The sequence below is a fragment of the Pomacea canaliculata genome, linkage group LG2 (genome assembly GCF_003073045.1).
Source record: "Pomacea canaliculata isolate SZHN2017 linkage group LG2, ASM307304v1, whole genome shotgun sequence".
Classification (NCBI taxonomy): Eukaryota; Metazoa; Mollusca; class Gastropoda; order Architaenioglossa; family Ampullariidae; genus Pomacea; species Pomacea canaliculata.
This window is the reverse complement of record NC_037591.1, coordinates 26,916,955-26,941,012: the sequence shown is the minus strand read 5'-3', so window position 1 is coordinate 26,941,012 and position 24,058 is coordinate 26,916,955. Positions and strand designations below refer to the sequence as shown.

Sequence of the window (24,058 nt, the reverse complement as noted above, 5' to 3'; positions counted from 1 at the left end):
GATAACTTTGAAGAGTTAAGAAGGCATCCTAAATTATGCGGGTCTTCTTCATCGTTATATTGATAGCTACTAAAATATCCGAATAGTACAAGAATATTATTATTTTAATATTATTTCCATACTGTCAGAGAACACCACTACGTCATTGACATCTATCACATCCACCAAAGGGGATACTACATCTCCGAGCCTGCGATACAGAGACGTGCTAATAGTAGAAGGAAGATACCACCACATTAATCTAGTGGAGGCACTGAGAAATGCGGGTATTCCAGTGCAGGACATGAGACAGCATATCACTAAGGACATGGTGACATCCAATAGAGACGAGGTGTGGATGGTGTCTACGGATGATATTGAAGGTCTTGAAAGAAAAGTAGTAGTCGTCGTTGGAGAAACTCAACCTGACAATTATGTTGGTGTGCTCCACTGCACGTCACAACTGGTGTTCATCTCCCAAACAGGTCAGACTTATTGTTTTAGGATTTGGGATAAAACTATAACGGTTTTAAAAGTGTTTTTTAATGGATGTAACCTTTTTCCATTTTATCTTTGCATAGATATTACTGTTTAAATGAGGATGGATTTCAATAAGACGCATGTGTCCAAAGGACAACTTTTCTAATCTGAGTGTTTTCATATACTGCAGGTCTACCTGAACAGTGGCCCATTGTTGAGGGAAGAAGGAAGACGGATACAGACTGGAAATACGCAGAAAGTAAATTTTCTTTAAATGCTTGAAATATGGATCGGGTGGTGAAATAATTGAAAAGTGATGCCGACACTAACCTAGACCTCGCTCTTCTACCCACGTGGCAGCGAAATAAGTTTTGCTCATAGTTTACTACAGTCTTCTCTTTGCTACCATCACCGTGCGTCGGGAATTTCTCCTTTGGATTATGTTCTTTCGTCTGAAAGCTGTGAATTACCTAAACTGCATCTTCCCTAGTATAGAGAAACCAAACTGCTCCATTGTATTCGGACTCTCATCGCTTAGGGAAGCTTGTCCATTTACATTTAATATTGTAAATAGCCTTTGCTGCATATAATCTAGTTTCATTGGGTTTTTCTGAAAAAGGACGCCGATAACATTCTAGTTATTCTTATTACCTTTACGACGCAGAAGACAACAATGAAATACAATGTTGACTAGAATTTACTCATCAATGAACGGGAATAAAATGTATTGTACTTCTTGCAAACAAAGAAAAAAATGCTTAGGATAAAATACTCAAAAATAAAATAAGAAAAGGCAATAACACAATTAGAAACAAATCTCGACACTATTACAAAATGTTGCAGAATTGTTACCTTACCTTCTCAAAACAAAATTGCCACATGCTATCCTTATAAATTTTACTTATTTTGCCCACGTATACTTTTCGTGCTGCAGAATTTTGCAACATGACAAGTCAATAAAATGCGAAAATCAGTGTAATTAACACGTACCACAAATTAACACGAGACAAGATAGTAATGTTACAAAAGGATACGAAGAGTTTGTATCTCATGAGTTGGTCAGAACTAATTGTTTTGATTAGGCCTACATTCTGCTATTGTCACAAAAGTCAAGATCATTCAGGCTAAAATATCTGATAACTGCCGAGTACATATGTCACATACAAGCTTTGTATGAATTCTATAGGAAAATATCATATAACAATCGAAACTGTCCAATTTTTTCGTCATTCGATCTTGGGTAAACAAAGCAACAACGCTATTGCTTACTTGACAATGGAGTTGTATTCCGTGCAGCTGTCGAAGGATGGGAACGGGATCTTAGATTTTCCAAGTCCAAAAGTTTTATCACAAAGATTCATCGTTTGTGACTTTTGCCAAGTTGCCACTCGATCGAGGTTAAGGAAAGTCCAACCAATGTAGACATGTTGTAGATTACCATTGGCCATCTACTTGTCTTTTTTTCGTGGTGTAGCAGAGAATCAGTCCATTGTGTCCACGCCACCTTTTATCTTGTTGTAGTCTAAAATCAACCGAGGTTTTTTCTCTACTGTGGTGTTGGTAACATCATGTGAAGTGCTACAATCAATTACTACCCTGCCTTTCCTTGGACAATAAAAACACAGCATCCCATAATCATGAAAAGCAGAGTGTATTATTTCTTTGCCCTCCTTTGGTTTCTGTGTTTCTGTAAGAGCACGTGGAATTTCTTTTCAGGTTTTACGAATGGTCCCCGCCAAGGTAATCTTCTTAGCAAGAAGTTTCTCTCCCAGCGTTACGCTCCTTCCACCATTTTCCAACCCAGAGATCATGTCCAACACAACTCTTTCACCCTGGTTCTGCTCTCTTGGTTGATCAGGTCTTCTTGTCGTGTATACGTTGTGCTGTCACATCAGACCCAGATTTTTATGATAGGAATGTATTGTTTGAAAAAACATCGGCCCATAAAGACGACTAATTGTTCATTGACAGTCACATTTTCTGAGGGTTCTTTTATTTATTCTTTCAAGTTATCTACTCAAATCATCAGCTATTTCAGAGACTGGTGATAGCTTTTCATTGTGACACCTTTGAGTCTTTCAGCGGCATCATCAACTAGCTCTCTGTCTCCTCAATTGCACGAATCTTTGAGCATCGCTTTTAGAAAAATAGCTGTCACGTGCTTCTTGCTCCACAACTGTTCTCTCGGTTCATCCTGAGCTTTATAGACACCAGTCGAAATCACTTCACCCACAACGCACTCAAATTCATCATAAGTCATCTTCTTCCAGTTTTCGCCATAAATTACTTCTCCCTCCATGTTCGTCCATTTTATAATAATGTCAGAAATCGTACATTCATTGTAAAATAAGGAACCAGCTTTTGTATAGTCCACCACTACGCCAGGCATTTTCTCGACTGAATAAAAGGGAAAATGGACACCAAAGTAGGTTCTAAAGCAGGGGTGGGCAATTAATTTTCCCAAGGGGCCGCATGAAAAATTGGGATCGTTTTATAGGGCCGGACTAATATAGTTAACTCAGTTTTACCCAATACTGTATATATAGTATATATACTGGCGGGCGGGCCGGTCAGAGACAGAAGGTTGGCCAGATCCGGCCCGCGGGCCGGCCTTTGCCCAGGTCTGTTTTAAAGGGAAGATATGAGTAATTCAAGACGGAGATAAGCAAAACCATTAGATCAGGCACACACAAGGAAGACGAGGGGAAAATTTTGATGATTTTTATTTCTTGGAATTCATTTGTATGTGGCATGTATACCTGGGGTCTATGCGGACCTCACAGGTGGTTAACGATAGACGATAAATAATTTACGCTACGAATTTTGCAGGTACTTGAAAATCCATTTCATCCACGATTAGACCACCACTAAAGTTTAAAAGTCAAGTCAAGCAATTTCAAAATGTTGAGATAAACGGTTCATGTTTTATAAATAGCGAAACTTTAGTTATGTGGTTAAAATGTAAGTGGTCTGTCATGCATGCTGCACGAGATGGTTATGATGTTTATGAACAGATAAAAGTTTGGAGCCGACAGCGCTCTCAATTTTTTCCGGGGGAACACATGTTTGATGAATTGTTCCTTCCTTTTCACTCCTTAATAAAAATGTATGCGTTTCCAAAGTTCTCTTAATTTATCATAATGTACAAGTGAGGTCTGCGATGACTCTGAGGCTAATATTTTGAGGTACAAACTTTCACTTCTTACACATTTTTCTAGATCGCATTTGTCGAGTGGAGAGAAAAGCTAGACGGTTGACTTTTATTCCTTTCCAAAACTTGTGTCATTCTTATACTTGATACGAGAGCCTCAGTTGCGTGCATTTATGTTACACTTATGATTAGTTTTTAAAAGATTTATAAAATGTAATATTGTTAATCAAACATTTAATACAAGTAGTAGAGTTGATGTTTTCTTTTCATCACTTTTCGTGATATTGATGCTGACAGCAACGAGAAAACATTTTTCGTTAATGCTTTCAGATTCACATCTGCTGAGAGTTCCATTTCATATGCATTGATTTACCTAAAAATATAAGGTCCTTAAACGTGTGTACTTGTTTAGTAGATGTAATCAAACTAAAACATTGCTGTCTAGGTATCTCCACCGCTGAAAAAAAGAACGCAGATAAAAAATCTGATCGAAATTCAGATGAAGTTTGTGGTGTGGAATCTGACACGAATGTCGAGGAGACGCAGGAGAAAGAGAGAAGAAAATGCGAAGACTCAGCTACATGCAGTAAGAAAGGGGCAGAGGATACGGAAATACAAAAGAACACAAACTCTAAGTGTTATTCATTTTGTTTGAAGCTCAAACTTGATCTCAGAGAAGCAGCAGCTGTGACACCTCCACAGCACATCATGGAGTCCGGCTGTCCTCGCGACGACAGAACAGAAGAGGTTTCCGACACAAGCGATGACACTTTCTCCAGTCCGATCTTCAGCGATCACTGGCAAGTTCGGGGCTGCTTCTCTGCTGCAGGAGGCAGTCTGCAGAAAAAAGGATCTGATGTTGTTCTTCAGGTGCCAGCAGGTGCTATACAGGTCAAAACAAAGGTCACAGTTCATGCCGCCGTTTGTGCTAATGACGTGTACATCAAACACAAACTACAGCTGCCCTCCACGGAAACCATCGTCAGCCCACTGGCCGAGTTCTCGGCGAGTACCGACTTGCCATTCCAGAAACATGTTCAGATCACCTTGCCCACCTGTCTGTTATCTAACTACAACGTTCATACTTGTCACGTCTACTGCATAAGATCTGAGAAACCTGAGAGTCAAATAACAATCAGTGAGCTGGGGAGACTGGAAGAGCTGTCAGAGACCTCGGAAAAAGAGAAGCCAGCAGCGTATTTCTATGTAAATGGAAAAGGACAGGTGGTAGTTATGACGACACACTTCAGCGGCTACGTGTGTACTTCCTGTCTTCAATGTCAAAACTTAAGTCTCGATGTGTACGCATCTCACAGGCATGAACATGGCAAAGTACGAGTGTTTCTGAGGGCAGTACTTTGGGACAGGCTAAACCTTCGAGAGTTCAAAAAGGTAAGGCACTATATAACGGTTTTATTTAAAAGGGACACCTTATGTATAGATGACGATGACTGTGCCATATGGCTGGCTAAGTGGGTAATGTAATAGTTTCTTTGAACTATAATCAACGATGTTTTAGATAATCCCTATTTATATCTATATAATATGCATATAAGCTTCGAAAAAGTTACAACCACATGAAGTGGTGTATTTTAAAAATGATCCTGCTATCGTCATGCCATACAGGGCAACCCGGGAAACGACTCTTACAGACTGGTGTTGAGAGACACATTTCAGCTCAGAAAGATGTTCACCCCAGCTGAGCTGCTTATGGAGCTGACAGTCAGTGATGAACAGCAGAATATGTGGCAGCACATCAAGTTTCAAGACATTTTGCCAGATACAAGAAAGGTATAACAGGGTTATAGATGTCATTACCACTGCTTTCTATCGACGTGCAGAGTATTTGAGTTCATTTACTCATTGACACTCTTAAAATATTTTGTCGTTTAATAAACATGATGCATATAATGTCCTAAGATTTATGTGACGGAAAAGCTCTCTCAAATATTGTTACTACTTAGCATTATGTTCTTTGCTACAAAAGATATGTGTAATCACAATCATTAACACTTTACTCTTCTGTCAAACATGGATAGCCGAGATGAGTAAGAAACTCTAAACTATAAAACTAAGAAGTTTAATGAAATATTCACATATCTATATTAAATGGGTGTTACTATACATTACAACATGTTTAAACAAAGGAAAGGAAGAAAATATTTCCACACTGTATATAAAAAATCTTTTCATAATTTTTCAGATATTTCAACTTAACTGGGATAAAATAGAGTGTACAAAATGCATAAATATTCCGGCAATAAAATATACTGAGCTGGGCCCTTTCTGCGCCTGTTGGACGCTGATGAGTCCAGAGGGAGCGACACCGTCCACTTTAGAAATTTGTGTTCGCGTGTCACACTCTCAAATACAAGGACAGTTGGAACCGGATTCTTCCTGTGCACCGATCGAGATCGATGTTAGGGTAATACTTTGTTTCCACACATTTCTTTATTTAGAGATTTTTGTTTCATTTCTCTCTTCCTATCTAAACGTTAAGCGTTTGTCTTATGATTCCATAATATACAAATTATATCTATCAAAAATGTATTATTTATTATTATTTCCATCTTGACGTAAGCTTCTGAGTAAGCTAATGTATGTTTCACCTAGCAAGAAGGGAAATCTTTGCTCCTAATGCATGTCTATCCCTTATCAATCTGTCTTCCACTCTAATTAATTTTTACAACCCAACCTCCACATCAACCATTGATTATTGCAAAATCGACATTAAAAAGTTTAATTTTCACAACAGCGATACTGTTGTCGTATTATGTACGAACCAAAACGATGTGCAAAGTTTGAATTTTAGTTTTTCTTTTTTAGAATGTGGGGGACTGGTTCGTCCATATAAAGAATTTAGTTTGTTTATTAAGGTGACAGGTTTTCTTATTGAATTCAGTAACTGCAGCCAAATCCACAAAAATATTTAAAACCTTTTCATGTTTCAGCAACACACCGAAGATGAAAATCGCTTTTCCAATGGTTCCAACGACAAGACGACCATTAACGTCCAGTACTTACTTGGCGACCTGCATCTTGCCCCTCAGCCATCCAGCACAGGATGAAGATTGAGTATAAGAAACTTCACCTCGTGCACAAGATAGTAACAAGTGCACCAAATGCATTTTATAGCAAGTGTAAATTGAATAAATGGCGAAGAACCGGACAAAGTGAACCTCCACCTTAAACAAAGATTACGAAACTTATCACTGATATATTAATTTATGTTGCTAACGCTTTCATCCATGTTTATATTGTCAACTTTTGATATATCGCTTTAATTAAGCCACATTTATTCATGCACAGTACCGGTGTAAGAAAATAGAAACATTACTCACAGTCTTGGTGTCCCTTCCCTCAGTTGACAGTTCACGACGTTTTTGGGTAGAACGGTCACCTTACTCGCTCTACTCCCTTTTCTGGCTCATTTCTATTGTCTTTTGCTTTCTCTCTCAAATTATTTTATAGATCATGTATAGATACATAGATCACTTTCTACATATGTTACAGATAAGTCTGTAAATATGGATATGTTTGAATGTCCTTAAGATGTCAAGCAAGGATGTTTACTAAGTTCTCAAATGTTTCTAATTAATAAATTTAAAAAAAGCAAGGGACGTAAACATGAGATCCAAACTCATACCTTAGACTGTAGAAATTATTTTTACTATTATTGTGGCTCTTGTTTCTGATACATTTGTTGGCTTAGAGAATCAGCAAGTTTACTGAACAAGAAGCAGTTAAACTGAAGTTGGCTGTCAATTTGGATAAAATTAATGTTATGGTTTTTAGGAAAAGTGGCTACCTCCATTTAATGAAAAATGGTTGTGTGGTATTTTAGAAGTGAAAGTAAAAAAGACCTACAAATAACTAGGAATACCCTTTTCCACTAAGATGAGCTTTACTGTAGCATGGAATGAGCTATGCATGCAAGGAGAAAAGGTGTGCTAGAAATTCTTAAGACCATTAGAAAGCTGAACTCAAATAGCCTACCCATCTTTTGGAAACTCCTTGACTCCCAGGTAAAATCAGTGTTGAAATATACTGAGGAGATATTGGGTTTAGTTAAAACAAGCATATGGAGAAATCCTCACATTTGCACTTAAGCATGTTTTTAATGCTCCCCTACACTCTTCAAATATTTATTGAAGTTATTTTTTACTAAACAATAGATACATAAAACATAAAATACTACCACATAAAACAATTTGCATAGCTAAATCAACAAACGCATCCATGGCAATCTGCACAAATCTTTCCTCAACCTCATCATACCCTACCCTATGAAAGAAGCAGCTGACAATAGAAACAGCATAGGTTGTAGTGGTTTGTCTTTGACTTTTAGTTGTAACTTACTCAAATATAGATAGCCTTCAACACACGGCATAAATAAAACATAATACATAATTTAAAAAAGCTTCCATACCCCAACTCTTTTTTCAGGCACTTCGCACATTTCAACCAATCATTTGACATATACTAATTTATAAACATATGACATTCGTTTCATCCTAGGCATACCACACCTACATATTATTTTCAAGTATATAAATGTTAAATAGGGGAACGAAAACATATCTACTCACAAACACTTCAAGTAGATAGAGGTATCCAGACTACGAGGAGACATAAGCAATACATAATTTTGTTCACAGATGCATTACAATATAAATATACATAACAAAAAGCAATATTTTACAATATAACAACATAAAAACAAACACATGCACATAGATTAACAGTCATTTTAAGAATACATCCATCTACCCAGAGAAGCCAGCAAAGTAAAATTTTACACAGCAGAAAAGTATGTGGGTTTTTTCCCCATCTCACACAAATCAAGCAATCATCATAGGAGGCCCCTTGGATCCTATGTGTCATAAGCTGACAGCACAACATTAATGTATATCATATCAAGACATATGTAGTTTTAGTTAATCATGAAGTAATTTCTATATAGAGTCAGCATTGAATCTAGTTAACAAGTTGTTTATATGCTAGCCAGTGCTTCGCAAACTTTTCTTCGTTTATTTCTAAGCATGCATTAAAGTTTTCGATTGTATACCTGTTTTTCAAAATGTGGATAAACGGTCCTAACTTAGGGATGACTTTTTTAAATCTACAACAATATAAGTATGCTTTTGAGAGCCATAATATTAAATCAAGTGCAACACCTGTCTCAAAGTTATTACTGCATCTAAACAGAACCAAATGTTCACTGATAGTTATCTGTGGAGCATTTGTACATTTGTCTAATATACAATTTCGTAAATTTCTCCAAAAATCATTTACATATTTACAATTCCAAAATATATGCTGAATATTTTCTTTTTCGTCTCTTCAAAAGCTGCAGACATCATTACATATTACTTTTGTCCCCAGAGTTCTATGTAGCACTCTGATTTGAAGCCATTTTAATTTAATATCTTTTATATTAGCCATTGAATTATATATAACATGTCAATCATCATTTTTGTTATCCTTTCATTCCATTTTAAACAACAGTTGGCATACATGTGTTAGATATCATTTTATTATAATATAGTCTTGCTCCTTTCTGTATTGATCGAAATATTCTTAAAGTTTTGTTTGTGTCATATGTAGATGAAGGCAAATCTGTTTTATTCAATGTATTTAAGTTTATATATGTTTTTATAGCCTTTTGCAACCATTAAAAGAGATAAAGTTAATGTTGACATCATATTTATTTTTAACAGCTGGATATGATAAAAAGTAGTCCTCTTTCATCTATTAAGTATTTCATTAAGTGTATATATATATATCTTTCTCCACCCATCTTCTGTTTAGAATTGCTTATTCCCAATCGTTATTAGAAAAGATAGGTTTTCACAGAATTTCTTCATGTTTTTCACACACTATATTTTCTCCAAATATCCTGTACGCTTTTAATACATTTGTCCAGAAGCTATTTGCCTTTATAAAGTGGCAAACTGCAGGGACCAGTTTGTCCAAATAATTATTATATGTGTGGATAAAATATTTTTTCCAGCTGTGGCTGGTTTTCTTTCTTTTCCACAGCCACGATAATTTTAAAGCATTCATGTAAGTTCTAACATCATGTATGCCCATGCTTCGAGCATAGATATTTGTAATGGATATATTAATATTAATTTTGCCATTTTTTCCATTCCAAACAAACCTAAAGATGGATTTCTGTATGTCATTTATAATGTATAGTCTGGAAGGTTAGGTAGTAGTAACCACAGATGTACTCATTTTGACAAAATTAAGGACTTAAGTATTGCTACTCTCCATAATGGAACTAACTGTCTTTCCTTTACCATAGTTTGTACAACATTCTAATTTCAGCAAGCTTGCTCTCATAGTTTAATTTTATAAAGTCTTTTAGGTTATTTGTAAACTGAAGACCGAGAATTCAAAATTTTTCTGGATTCCACTGTATCTGTAAATGTGGTAAGAACTTAATCGGTGAGTTTGTTTTGCTCCCAAGCCATACTGCACTTGATTTTTTTGATGTTTAGTACCAATCCGGATATCTTTCCAAACATATCTAAAGTGCTCATCAATAGGGTCTGTCCTCTTCCAAGTTTAGTTATGTTATACCATTTTACTTTCAGAGTTGTGAATTTTTATACCTTTTGTATAATTATTTTTCCTGACTATAATAGCTTGAATTTCTATGCACAAAATGAATAAATAAGGTGAGATGGGGTCCCCCTCCCTGCATCCTCTTCTAATTTGGAACCATTCTGATAGTGTGCCATTCACTGACACACTTGATTTAACATTTGCATAATTTACAGAAAAGGGGGCTAAATTCAAAGGAATATAGAACCTTAAGCATAAAAATCCAACAAATACTGTCGAAGGCTTTTTCGAAATCCAGCCATATTAGTAAAACAGATTGTTTATTTTCATTTAAATGTTCTATCAGATCGTATATCAGTCTAATATTAAGCCTATTTCCAACTATTTTCCTTCTTCGGTGGTGGTGTAGTTTGGGATGGAATAGAGAAAGAGAGTTCGGTAAGGCATGTGTGTGCATGGCTTTGTTACCGGAAGTCAAGGGTAGGGAAAGGTTTTAATTCCCAACTTTGATGTCCACCTGTCTACCTCCCACACAGGCGGTGGATGGAGACAGGTGCGACTTGCCAGGTGGAGGAGAGTTGGCAATGGGAGACAGTTATTTGTGATCGGCCTCTAAGAGGATCCTGTCTGACGGAAACCCCAGACAGTGGCCTCGGCTCCCTGGGGAAGTAACTGGCAAAAGAGAGGTCCATACATTTCTTGCATTGCTTCCCCTTCCAACCTCGCCTTTATTCCCTTGGTGTTGCATGTGAGACGAAAATAATGATTTCTATTTGCTTGTATTCAATAGCTCGTGAAAGACTAAAGTCGTCAATATTGATAATTAAGGGTAAAAAGGTTAGGTTTCCTCACGAGAATCAAAAAGTGGATTTTTTTAAATAAAGAGACAAAGGGAGGGGGTGGGGATCGGGCAAAATAATGTAGCTAAAACGTCTCACTTTTGACTTTCTCCAAGTGACTGTAATATGAGTTGATTCGCACACAGTTCAGGTAAAGTCGAATGGCTGGTAGACTCGCAACAGATGCTCAGTGCACCTCGACAAACCGCGGAGCCTGCTGAACCATGGTTCGCCTTCTTGAGAGTAGTTCAGCCGACTCACGTAGACCACCACTCGCCTCTCCAGGCCGCGCACAGCATCCCAGTGACCGACGCGCACTACGTCACTGGTGGCCCGTACTACGTCCTCTACGTCACTGACGTCTCTTTCATTGATTGTACTGACGGGAACGTTTCTCTCTCGCAGGCCGGCCAGCAGACCGCAGTTGTTACCAAAGTTCTCGTGAAACAAGATGAAGACGTCCTTGAACCTGAGGCCACTCGATGCTGCATGACTGCTTTTGTCGTAGCTGGTCATCGAGGCAACAACGCTTTGATCTGTGTTAAAAAAAATATTGATTAGCAACACAATCATGTTGGTGAAGGCAGACAAAGATTGTATTTTTTTCGCATATGAAAAATGCTAAATGTTCTGATATATTCATAGTAGAATCATTAATCAAATAGATCGGTAACTGGTGAATATCGATTGCAATCAACAAAACAAAGGTTGATTAAGAAAATTTACAAAATTTCTTAGCAAATATCTCTCAGCGAAACTTACAAGCAATCTTGGTGATGAAAATGTTGTTAATTTTTATATTACAAACCTTACGTCACGTAGTGTGAATACTCTCCCTTGAATCACTCGATTAAGTTGAGTTGCCTTCCTTTCATTATCTGGCACATCGTTATACTTTGATTATTTCTAAGTTAAGGCTCCGGAATTAAACGATTTACAGAACACGACAATAGGGACCAGAAGTGCGTAGACGTTTAAAAAACAACAACAACAAAACACGCACGTAGGCACTTCTAAATACATATACTTATGACCACTGACATATGGAACACTTAAATAAAAACGTGAACACAACAGACCTACACACACACTCACCAACGACTCCTACGCCAAGACTTTGCAGACAGGCGGCCAGTTCTCGCCCACACTGGACGCAGTCGTGAGGTGTCTTCTTCGAGTGCCCTTCACCTTCGTGCCTCACCGTGGTGTGAGGGGGCCAATGTAGGTTAGTGGGAATGGCTCTCCTATCGTAGGTGTGGAGTTTACCTGTTAAAATCTCTTTATCTTGCGAAATTTCTCCAACCATTTTGGGAGGACTACGGACGGGTATGTTCAAAAACTCCATCTGCCACCCTAGAGGTGCGTGCCCGTACTCGGTGGATGCCGCCCAGAGGCGTAGGTCAGGTATGTGGGCACACAGGTTGAAACACAGAGTCTGAAAGATCAGCGTCCTGCCAACAAAACAAGAGTGATGCTAGTGATTTTCTGTTAGCAAATGGTCAGAAGCGACCTGGCAGTGCTTTTATTTTTTTAGCCTGATGACCGCGAAACTCGGAAATTTTTCTAGTGATGTGAAACAAAAACTATAAAATAATATTTTAAATAAGCAGGTCAGAAATAGCAAAATCCTGAAGACCATTAATAGGTTTTTCGATTTTAATATCAGGGCTAGGAATTTACTTTAATGGAACAACTTATTCATGAATTAATAGATAAAGCGAAAGAATTGTTACTGGTGGTTTTATTACGCATTGTTTTTTTTAGTAAATGTAAAGCAAGTCAATCAAGAAAGAGTTCGCATAATCGAGGTTGCATTGGAGAATCTGCGACTGCTCATACGATGGTGGGCGTGACATACAAAACATCACTAGGAAGTTCAAAACCGCAGCAACAAAGCACAATGGAATCTGCTTCACACAGGTCAGTTTTCTGTCATGAAATACACCGATGGAATATACTCAGTGCGAGTCTCACGCTTCACAGTCTTACCCTGGGATTAGTTTCGCGGGGATTCGCATATTTTAATTATTTTTCATCGATTAATCTGATTAGGATTAGTTTAACAGCAGCTTACTGTTCTCTTATATAATTATTAATAATTGTTACAATTGTTTCTTGCATGAGAAAAACTTGTAGAAAGATTTGTTTCAGCTATTTTAATACGAGGCTGGAGTTTGCAATCCGAGTATCTGAAGACGCTAATAAAATGCTTGTGAATGCTCATAAAGGCAAACGTCACTGCTTGGTGACCTCGTGACGTACCTGTCGGGCCCAGCTTCGTCTGCCACGAGGAAGAGTTGCTCACGTGACGACATTACTTTTCGCAGTCTTTTTAATGCCCGCTTTGCGTGCTTGTCTTTTTCCATCTTCAGCTCCTCCAGATTCACGGTTCCGACATCCTTGCCAGCCAGAGTCCTGCGACGCACGTGCTGCTGCAGGAGGTTGTGCAGCAGGTAACTAGCGGGGCGGGCCTTGAGCCACGTGATGACCACTGTGACGTCACGGCGGCGGTCGAGCCAGTCCATGGCTGCTAGCAGCAGCAGGGTTGTCTTTCCCGTGCCGGGTGGACCGCTGACAAACAGGCGGGGTGGAGCCGAGTGCAACTGGTTCACCTGCTGTCTGGACAGAGTGATGTGCGCGCATCTGTCGTCTGAGGCTCCCTCCGGCACTGAGAGCGATAGACGAGGCTCAGAAAGGCAGGGCAGTTTCACCGACATCAGATGCCCGCAGAACCTTTAACAGGCAGTTGTGGTAGTTCATTGTCTAAGAAACTAATATATTCAACCTGAACAGGGAGCTTAAGGTCGATCTTTTTTCATAAAAAAATTAATTCTGTTTGATTCAACTTCAATAAAAGATTTATGTTAGTTACCGTGCTGTGTAAAACTAATAATAAACACCGCACCCATAAAGAGAGAGAGGGTACCGAACACACATACATAGAATGGAAGCGTAGAAATGTTAACCATGGTAGATGACCTAATCCAGACGAATATGTAATGTAAAAATAAATTTAGTAAACAATTTACATCACCATGTTTGATTGTGATGCACAAAACCTCAACCCTCCTTGCCCGAAAGGTCGACTACAGTTCAAGGGAGGCTACTACAGAATTTGATATTAGTTTCCCCCATGAGTAGCTTCCCTTTGTCTATAATACAACACCCTATCAGCCCTCAGCCCTTAGCAATGCCTTAAGTTCAAGAACTTTTTGTTAATTAAAAAGAATTATAGAAGTAATTAGAGAGAGAGGAAAAAAAAATGAGAAAGCCAATTTAATTCCTGCGCCAGATACCTGCAGCGGAGTATGGTCATCTAATTACGACGTGCAGTTAGGTTTAATTGACATACCATGCCAGGAGCAGGTCATAGAGTTCGGAGGTCATGAGAGAGTCCGGTCCAGATCCAGCCACTCGTCGCACCCACCACTCCTTCAGACGAATCAAAGCTTCTCGGGTTACGTCGCTTTGCTTTTGGTCAGATGACGAAAAGTGGTCAGCAAAAAGACAGACTTCGGCGATGTCTGCAGCGGAAGCATTTGTTTCTAGACAGTAACTTAATTCCTGTACAGAGAACAATCATCATCATCATCATCATCATCATCACTCATTATCATCATCATCTTCATCATCATCAATTATCATAATCGATAATACCTTTTTCTTCTCTTTCCCTTAGAATATTTCTCTTGCTTTTTTAATGCCAAGCTTGTGCCTTAAAATAATAAAGTTTTGGGTTAACAATCAATAAATCGGATTTAAAAGGAGAGGTGCATGACCCAATCACAAAGTGAAAGTGGTCAAGACAAGCAAAGCTCTCACCTGCAGCAAGGTCGGGTCACCACTCACTGCCCCGACGAATTCCTGTGATGTCACGAAAGGCAGTCCAAGCGTTTTTCTAACGGCTAGTCCTGGAGCATACTGATTCACCACCCAACTTACGCTTCTCTCCCTCAGGAGGATCTGCTGCATCGCCTGCCTCGCGACCTTTCTGATAAACACATCTAACTTTTCCTCGGGCTGTCGAAAGGAGCGTAAATGACTAACACCCATCATTTTCATTTGGCAAACAACCAGACCGTAGTTTCTAGTAACGAGGAGCAAACTGCAGTCACCTTTTCCCCAGCCCACGAGCGACTGGGTCAAGGTCGGAGGAGGGGAATTACAAGGGAACATATGAGCGTCCGCAGCAGTGAAGGGAGTGTGAAGTGAACGGTCGCCAAGCCGAGGCTGGCCCAGAATCACCATGACCTCCGTCTGGGCCTCCGCCATTTTCTTCAGACAGAAGAGCGCACGCTGATGTGCAGATTCCGTGTTGAAGTCATCGAGAGACTGGGCCTGTGAGACTTGCGTGGTCAGAGAGCTCTGGCCGTTAGAGTCAGGAATGGTGTAGGTTTGAGAGTGTCGTTCAGGAAAATGGAGGCTGATAAAATCTTGCCAGAGAGACATGTTCTTGGCACATGGACTCCTCGGTTCCCGCTGAAACAGATCGTGCTGTCGTTACTCAGAAGGTTGCGTATACCATTACGCAAAAGATCTTTCTTCATCACTATAAATGTGGACTAAACCGTAGTTTAACTATGGTAAATCGTGAAACTAATGAACTGACAGTCATCGCTTACGGCATAGGGTAGCTGAAATAAAGAAGGACGGTAAAAAATATAGAAAAAGGTAGAGGAATAAAGAATTTTTAAAACAAGACGCAACTCAGGCTATTAACAGTTGTACCTGTAAAGATAGAGGCTTCCCCAGCTGAAGATCGGCATGGTTTCCCTCCCTGTCAGGTTCACAAATTTCCAAATCGCCCCAGTCCAGTTCCTGTGACCTTTGTCCAGGAAGTAGATCGCTGAGGACTTTTTGAATGTCCACATGCTGGCTTTTCGCCTGTCTCCACTGCGCCATCGGGACGTCCATGAGAAAGCCGAGGCCGCAGTCCACTGCCATCAGGCGCACGTTAAAGTCAGTGTACAGTCGCCTCACCACGTCCTCCAGCTTCCCCGCCTCCAGCTGCTGCAGCACGCCAGCGACAAGCTGGTCATGAACATCCTGAACTTTGACCACAAACCTCGCGACTTTGACCTCCATCTCCTTGGTCTGGTCCTGGCAAAGATGACTGAGACCTTCTCTCTGACTGGTCTCTTTGTGCCAGGCTTCGTCGAATTTTGTTGCGTCCCTGTCACAGGTGTGGTTTTCTTCATCTGTCTGAGCATCCGAAGAAGTGTAGCCCTGTGGTTCTGCAGATTCCTTCCTGTCACTTTCCGTTCGCCACGATATTCTCGCCACAAGCACTTTGTCGACTGGACATAAAATAAATTTTAAAAAAATAAAAACCCGTATGAAGTTAGAGGTAAGGATAAATACACTGGTAGTGCTAATATGGACAAGCACATACACAGAGAAAATAAGAGAGAGAGAGATATATATGTAGAAGACAGAGAGGCAGAAATAAGCAGACAGGCTCGGATGAGGGAACTCTTCACAATACCCATGTGTAGTGAGCTACAGGGCCTTATAACCAGCCAGACACTCGGTCCCTGCGAGCGATCCCGTTAGACTGAAAATAGCAATGAGGACAGGATGCAAAGATGAAAGAAGGGTGTCACGAAAGAGTGGGGATAGAGCTTTCGTGTGGGTTGGCCTATCTGTTCTATTCACAAGACAAGTGGGGCACGTAAGCAAACTGGCTGAAGGTGGACTAGATCCTCCGGATTCATACCACGACGCTTACATCACCTAGAAATAAAAGGCGTTCACGAACACTATTTCTTCTGCGGCGCGTTGAGAGAGTCCTCCACACAGCAAGAGACTATTGTGCGGAATCGCAAGTGACAGTTGGGTGTGTCCAGCAAGGGCTAACACACCACACGGCAAAAGATTGGGTGAAGCTAGGCGGCATGTGTATGTGTATTGTACGGAATGAGGGATTGTATAGTGTTGTGAGTGTCGTAGTTAAGAATAGATTGACTCACTAGATATCTGGTGATATTAAGGAGCATAATTAGTGTTAACGGAATACCTAGATAACGACCATATTTTCATATTTTGAAATCGTATCATTTTTCTGTAATTTATACAATCCTCTCGAAAATTAAAAATATTCCTTCAATATACTAAATTGCCTGAGTTGTTTATTGGGGTGATGCATGCTGGGAGCTCGATGAGTTAATTGAAAGTGTCAATAACCAATTTAGTATAGATGCATGCAGTAAATGTCGACGGGTTTTAGGTGAGGTATCGAGAGCGTGATTGGCTGGAGCGACGGAAATCACAACCTCTACCATCTCCAAGAGAGAGTTCACCCGAGAGTTCACGACAAAGGGTAAGTAGGATTTGAACACGAAAGTATGGCAGGACGGAGTGACCTGCATGAACAAGTGCAGGGTCTGTGATTTGCTCAATAAGGACGTGCTGCACCAGGTCCGGCCGGTCGCCCACATGGATGTTGAGTGTCGTGCTGTGCTGCGCCACCACAACGCGATCAACGTGTTGCATCACGCTGCAACCTTGCGGTGCCGCCACTCTTGCATTGTCACGCTCTGAAACAAAGCGGGTTACTCTTAAAGTGTAGTTCAAGACATTTTTTGTAAAACACTGCACCATAGACAAATGATCAGGAGGAGAGGAGTTAGAAAATTCATGCCTGATGCTTTACAGAGAGTGAAGGTTTCGATTGACAAGAAACGATTTTACAGGCGCTCGTACAACCTAGTCCTAGTTTTCTAGGGTGCCTGCAGTCTTTGCAACATCTCTCTGCTAACAGCTAGCAGTAACATAGTCCTGCAGCTACACACATAGCTAGCTCACAAAAAGCTGTCTACTAGCTCAAACTTTGACACCCAGCTGCCGTCCATCGATACGGGCAGTTTCACGGATATTCATTGTTAATGTTGTTAATTTTCGCAGTAAATTCAAAAAGCCAGCATTTCACAATTTCCGATAAACTTCCTCCTGTTTTCAAGCACACAAACGATAGGGTTCTTGAGAAAATTACATCAATGGGAGGCGTTCTAGTAGTCATTGTAACCAGACTTTTCAGTTAATTTTTTTTTTAGTTAATTTTCAGTCGTTACACTGAGCTTCAGCTTGAGCTCCGCTGCAGCGAACATTCTCGAGGTACTTGTGAACTTTTTCGATCTCTTTGATCTGAGACTTTTGCTGTCTGAGTATCTGCCTTTATCCATGTCATGTTCACTCACTCACTCACTAACTTACCGTTTGCACGAATGTCCACCTCGATGAGAGTCTGTGCGATGTGAACGCTGCCCGCGGTCCCGACATACACACGACCTTCACCTTGGCCTGTGACGTCAGCCTCTTCACTCACGACCTCACCTGAGTCTTCTGGCTCACAGTCCTCGGAGACATCTGAGCTCCCGCCCTGCCTCCCCTGGTCATCTTCCCTGTAGTCTAGTGTAGTGTGGCCTTCCGCGGCGTTTCCAGTGCAAAGCAAGTCACTGCAGTTGTCGTGTGTATCGGTCTCTCTAAAGCTCCCTTCACACTGCGCGACCGTCTCCACTCCGTCCTGCACATCGTCCACAGACAGGAGGCTGGCGACACTGCAGCTGCTACTTGAACTTTGCGAGCAGGCGCTCTCAGACGACCCAGTCACTCGGTTAAACTTCTTGTCTTCAGGCATCTCTTCTTGTTTCAGAGAGGTTTCACAGGCTTCCTGTCAGAAGAAAATAAATATGATTCCCACACAAGCTATAAAATTTTTGACATTTGTAACTAATTTATCTTAAAAGACAATATCTGACTGAAACAGCCTACCACAATACATTCAGTCGCCATCATCAATTTCAGAGTTTAAAAGTATGTCTGTCATTAAAGTTCCTGCTTACTATTGTAACCGAGTGCAGGGGTTTTGGACTGACAACAACAACCGTCCAGCACTCAAATAAAAGCAGGAGCCGTCAGCAGGTGCAACCTTTTAATGAACGGGGTAGAACAATGGCCAGGGCTGCGCCACACATCCGTGCTCCTTCGCTGACACGCTGTCGTCTGCTCTCTTTCAGTTTCTTTTACGTCTGTCGTCACCATATTTTGACCTCACACCTTATGTCATTTGCTCAAGGAACTTCCCAAATGACATCCGCCCCTCTACATTATTATATTGGTAGTGGTACTGACCAAGGTTTACATTATAGGCCTCATACTGCAGTATCTTAAAATTTAGATTATTTAGACATTTAATAGCTAATTTCTTATGTTAAGGTAGCTCCTTTACATGTTTTATAAAAATATTCTTTTAAAAATAATATCTGTCAAGTTACTAGTCATAAAATTCAACTGGCTTCTCACATTCATTTTGATACTGATTAGCTACTCGTTGGTCATCCTGGACTAACACTAAAAAACTCTTTTTTATTCTTCATAATTTCCTTAAACAGACTAAGAGCTTTAAGTGGGCCTATGTGTATACTGTATATGGTTCCTCATACCTTTTAATTTTAGTCTTTTATGTCCACATGTCATTAACTAATCTGTTAAATTCTGACTTCATCATTAAGCACTTATCGTTTCATATAAAACTTTAATTGATTTTGATACTCGACCATGCTGCTGTCATTTGTTATCTCTTATTTTTTATGTAACTGTTAATTAAGTACACCTTTATGTGGGAAATAATTCTCGTGAGATTACCATATACTACCAACTGTCGCGACCAAAAACACCCAGAAAAATTCTCCCACAGCATCACAGATTCAATTAGACGACGAAAGTTAATGCAGGGAATTCAATGATCATACCTGGTAACTAAACTCTTATTAATACACCCTGCGGAATGATACATGTACTTTCTATTATTTAAATTCATATTAGGCGAATACACAATTTTCTGCTATGCTACAGATTCTATCGGATACCCACGCCGATCGTTGAAAAGGCAAGACAGCAAATGTTCTTGATGTCTTCCTTCACTCTCTCCATGACGGTCTCGTCCATTTTCGCAACCAGAAACTTATCTACAGAAGGGGATTCCCCCGATCGTCTGCATCCTCGCAATGCGTCGTTGGGAAACACGTTGGTGACGTCACGTGTAACCGACTCACGCACGCATACCGAGCAGACGTCACGTGGATGTTTCTCCAACTGTGTTTGTAGTCCTTCGAGCTGACGTGTAGATCTGATCACGTGATCGTCGACTTCCTGTAGGAGACTTCCTCTCCAGGCTGCCACCGCTTGTTCCAGGACGTCCGCTGCTCGCAAGATTCGACTGCGAGCCTCTGCGCCATCATCTTGCAGCTTTCTTGTAACGTCCGTCACCCAGCCAGCCACCAGATGGCAGTTGTGCTTGGTTGGGAGAGTTTTCGAGACTGAAATCTCTTCTGAGATTTGGGGACCACTCTCGCTTTCTGATCGCAAAATGGAGCGCAAGTTGTCGACCTTTCCCACGCTGATATGCCGCAGCCAATCCGTGCACGCCTGACAGAACATGTGACCACAGTGCGTGCACAAGTGAGAGGCAGGTACTTTTGGACAAGCGATGCACCTTATGTCCCCTGCAGAGTCTCTCAGCGGATGTTCAGACGCCGCCATGATGGCGTTAAAAACAATGGCTTTTCTTGTTCAGGTCTCTTACGAGTTATAAATCCCAGTTCTATACACTCGCAACTTTCTGTAGCTGGAACAAGAAAATTTTTTTTTTTCAGGGACTGCAAAATGCAAAATAACCACATGTTATTAGCGAAAAACAGTTTTTACAAAGTCTTGAATAACACAGGCATGTTAAAAAAAAAAAGAGGTTCGCATTTTACTTTAGTCATCCGACCCTAGTCTTTTCCCTATCACTTCCCCTCGACTCTCACATGTGTTTTGTTAGGAACAGGGGGTTATTGCCCCTGTCTGTTGTTAGTCAGGGATTATTGCCCTTACCAGTATGAGAGTGTGTTTGCTGCGTCGTGGTTTCGCGTCAGAACCCGACGTCATTTTATGACGCAATTTTAGAGGGACGTAGCGTGAAAATTATTTGGAAGAGAGCAGACGGCTGTGGGGAGTGAAGAGAGGAGGACTGAAAGTGTGGAGTGTCCGCTTTGGATCTTGTGTGTCGATCCCAGAGAATTTATTTGTAGTGTCCGCTTTGGATCTTATGTGTCGATCCCAGAGAATTTATTTGTGGTGTTCGCTTTGGATCTTGTGTGTTGATCCCAGAGAATATATTCTTAGTGGTCGACTAGGTGTCTGCCAAGTCAGCACTTACTCCTATTACGAACCGGAACGTGCATGTGGTTTCCCCTAAAAGTTTTGTTTGTGGATATCAGCCAAGTGTTGCCAAGACTGCACAACTTCTGGACCAGGGAAAGGGAGGAATTTACCAGGACGTTTTACTTTTGGGTTGCACAGACGTTCTCTTCAGGCAGTGCGGTGTGAGTAACTAAGACTTTAACGCAATATTCAAAAACATACGTCAACTTTGATTTACAGGCCGCGGCGTGGAAGACCTACAGACTTTATATATCTATATAGTTCGCAGTATCGTGTGTGTGTTTAATGTTGACTGATATAAAAGTTTTGTTGCCCACGACAAATCTATGTGAAAGAACACGTTAGGGGACGTGTGCGTACAGTGAGTGCGAGTAGTTTGAAAGTGTGAATTGAACGCGTTTTGAACCAAATCGTATATAACCATTATTGTAATAATGAACCTATTTGATATTCCGGATACAATAAATCTGTGCTGTTATGGGGTTGTGAATATGGGGATCATTAATGTGATTTGTTGTCAGGGGCTGGCAGGCTCTGGGATAAGCGGTCGGCAGAGGAGCAGCGTCCGGTCTGCACGGACCTGGATGCAGCGGGCGTGGGACATGGAAAGTGCGCAACCAAGGACTCCCAACCCCTCACATTTGTTTCACGCAGTAGTTACCTTCTCATTCCTAGCCCTTATCAGGTCTCATAGCTAGCGGGCCTAGTGGCTGTCACGGCGCGGTTGATCAGGGCAATTACTTGGGAAGAAAGTGCGTGCGATGCTGTGATGTCAAGGGTTAGTTTACTTTCTGTCTCTGGGCTGGCGAGGGCGTCTGATTGTATGTTTTGATATTCTGCGTGTCGCGTACCCTGCTCTCGACGTCGCCGGATGCGCGCTGGCAACCCCTCGCTCGGCCAGACACGGGTCGCGACGTACCAATCGAACCGCAACTGAGCTCAGACCACACAGGAATGACAAAGACAAAATTAATGTTACAACACAAACTATAATTTATTAACCACATAAAATAATACAAGAGAAACGTCTCATACGTCTCTAACATCCACATAAACAAGGGATAGATTAAAATAAATAAACAAAAATAAAACAAAACGATTGCCCTGTGCGCAGGCGAGATACAAAGCAATCACGAGGACACACCACCCGCAAGCACTGCGGGGTGGCAGATCAAATGTCCGCTCAAGGTGTCCGCTGACTGCAGCCCGCCCTCTGGCCCTTCGTGCCGCTCCAGCGCTGACATCCCCCTCCCCCCACACTTCCTCTCGCCTAGGCACACGCTCCCCGAGGGTCCTTTTTCAGGAACTAGCTCAGTGGTTCTTAACCGGGGTTCGATCAAACCCTAGGGGTTCGGTGAGTCGGTCTCAGGTTTTCGGCGGAGTCTCCGCCACGGAGGTCAAGACACACCCGCAATTCGTGATGACACTAAAGAAGGGTTCGGTGAATGTGCATATGAAACTTGTGGGTTCGGTACCTCAAACAAGGTTAAGAACCACTGCACTAGCTGTTCCACAGAAGGCTTGGTTGCACTGCGGCAAAGCAGGGTCCCCTGCTTACGCGCCGACATGGCGATGAGGCTGCAGTGTGTACGGGCGGACAGTTGAAACTATGGCGGACATACGACGACAAAGACGAAAAACAAAAGAACAGTAAAAGGATGCCCAAACCACTCGTGACAAGAAGACCAGCGCAGGCCGCCAGGGCCATGGTCTCGCACCGTTCCCCAAATCCGGCGCCGTCCGTTGCTGGATGACAACTGTCCAGAAAAGACAGAAAAACGTGCCAAGGACCGCGCGCGAAGAAACAAGGTAAAGAAAGGGGGGGGGGAGAAAAGTCAAAGGGAGAGGGGTTACAGTCGGGTCCCGAAAAGAAGAGGCCTGAGAGCAACTGACGCGAAGCAGAACATAACACGCCGACACGCGACACTGTGGGGCTCCTTGTTTATGTTTGTTGTTGCTGGTTTTTTTCTGTTCATGCGCGTGTTATGTTCATTCACTGAGGTTTCGTTGCTCGCATCGGCAGTGGGAGTGTCTGTTTAACGAGCGTGACTGTGAGCGTGCTTGTGAGAGCGAATCCCACAGCGATGTAACGCGCTGGTGACAACAAGTGTAATTACTAATATTGAAAACATTAGAATGAGTAACGGATGGCAGTGACGTATTTGAGTCGCTAAACTCAGCCCTCTAGTGTTTTCTCCCAGACCTCGCGTCACGACCGTTGGTAGATTGGTCCGGGGCAGAGGAACTTGGCAAACCCATGATCTAATTCTAAAGCTTTGGTAGGTACATCGATATAAAAGCCAATAGGCTGTGTGGGGTAGATAACATACATCTTCGAGTCAGGAATTCCAGGGAGGTAAACACCAGTGTGCAAGTAATATCATCAGTTTTAATTACTGCTCTTTATACTCGTTTTCTGTTAACCGTACGCAGATCACAAAGTGGCTGCTCCCTACTCGCCATTTCTATTTCAGAAAACAGTTTCCACATCCCTCATATCTTCTTTTAGAGAGGATTTTGTTCATTAAAAAAAGTTTATTACAGACTCACTTATAACAACAAATGTTCAGAGATACAAAGTGTATATGCTTTACAAGCATGCGAGTATACGAACACATTTCTACCAATCGCCTCCATCCTGAGTCAGTTTAACAAAAAGAAAATTAACGAAGATTAAGCAATAAACTAATAAACTGTTCGTACGTTTAATATCTCTGTCATTCTGTCACTGTGAACAGACCGCTAGAGGGATACTTGAATGAATGCTGTGTACTTACCACTAGCAAGGCTGAACGTTCACGAAAGGAGAAACACGTTTACCCGAGGCGGC

At 41.3% G+C, this 24,058-nt stretch overlaps 2 protein-coding genes across 3 annotated transcripts in view; one reads left to right on the top strand and one right to left on the bottom strand.

The window, feature by feature from the left end:
- Positions 1–10,567, top strand: part of LOC112557463 — a 25,994-nt gene extending 15,427 nt beyond the window's left edge. The window contains exons 10-15 of the mRNA XM_025227338.1: positions 129–464; positions 650–718; positions 4,056–5,002; positions 5,237–5,401; positions 5,814–6,035; positions 6,562–10,567. Coding sequence (XP_025083123.1) covers positions 129–464; positions 650–718; positions 4,056–5,002; positions 5,237–5,401; positions 5,814–6,035; positions 6,562–6,678 — 1,856 coding nt within the window. The 3' untranslated portion in view covers positions 6,679–10,567. The remainder of the gene's footprint in view (positions 1–128; positions 465–649; positions 719–4,055; positions 5,003–5,236; positions 5,402–5,813; positions 6,036–6,561) is intronic.
- LOC112557462 lies at positions 7,050–24,058 on the bottom strand. Of its 2 annotated transcripts, XM_025227336.1 has the most exons (10): positions 24,006–24,050; positions 19,894–20,647; positions 18,235–18,691; positions 17,385–17,558; positions 15,751–16,319; positions 14,845–15,501; positions 14,375–14,586; positions 13,285–13,755; positions 12,118–12,473; positions 7,050–11,558 (listed from the first exon to the last, which is right to left on the bottom strand). In XM_025227336.1, the coding sequence occupies exons 2-10, from the start codon at positions 20,560–20,562 to the stop codon at positions 11,170–11,172; spliced, it is 3,954 nt and encodes a 1,317-aa protein (XP_025083121.1). In that variant the 5' UTR covers positions 20,563–20,647; positions 24,006–24,050; the 3' UTR covers positions 7,050–11,169. The 2 variants fall into 2 exon arrangements, with proteins under 2 accessions (XP_025083121.1, XP_025083122.1); XM_025227337.1 differs by lacking the exon at positions 19,894–20,647 and having other exon boundaries at positions 24,006–24,058.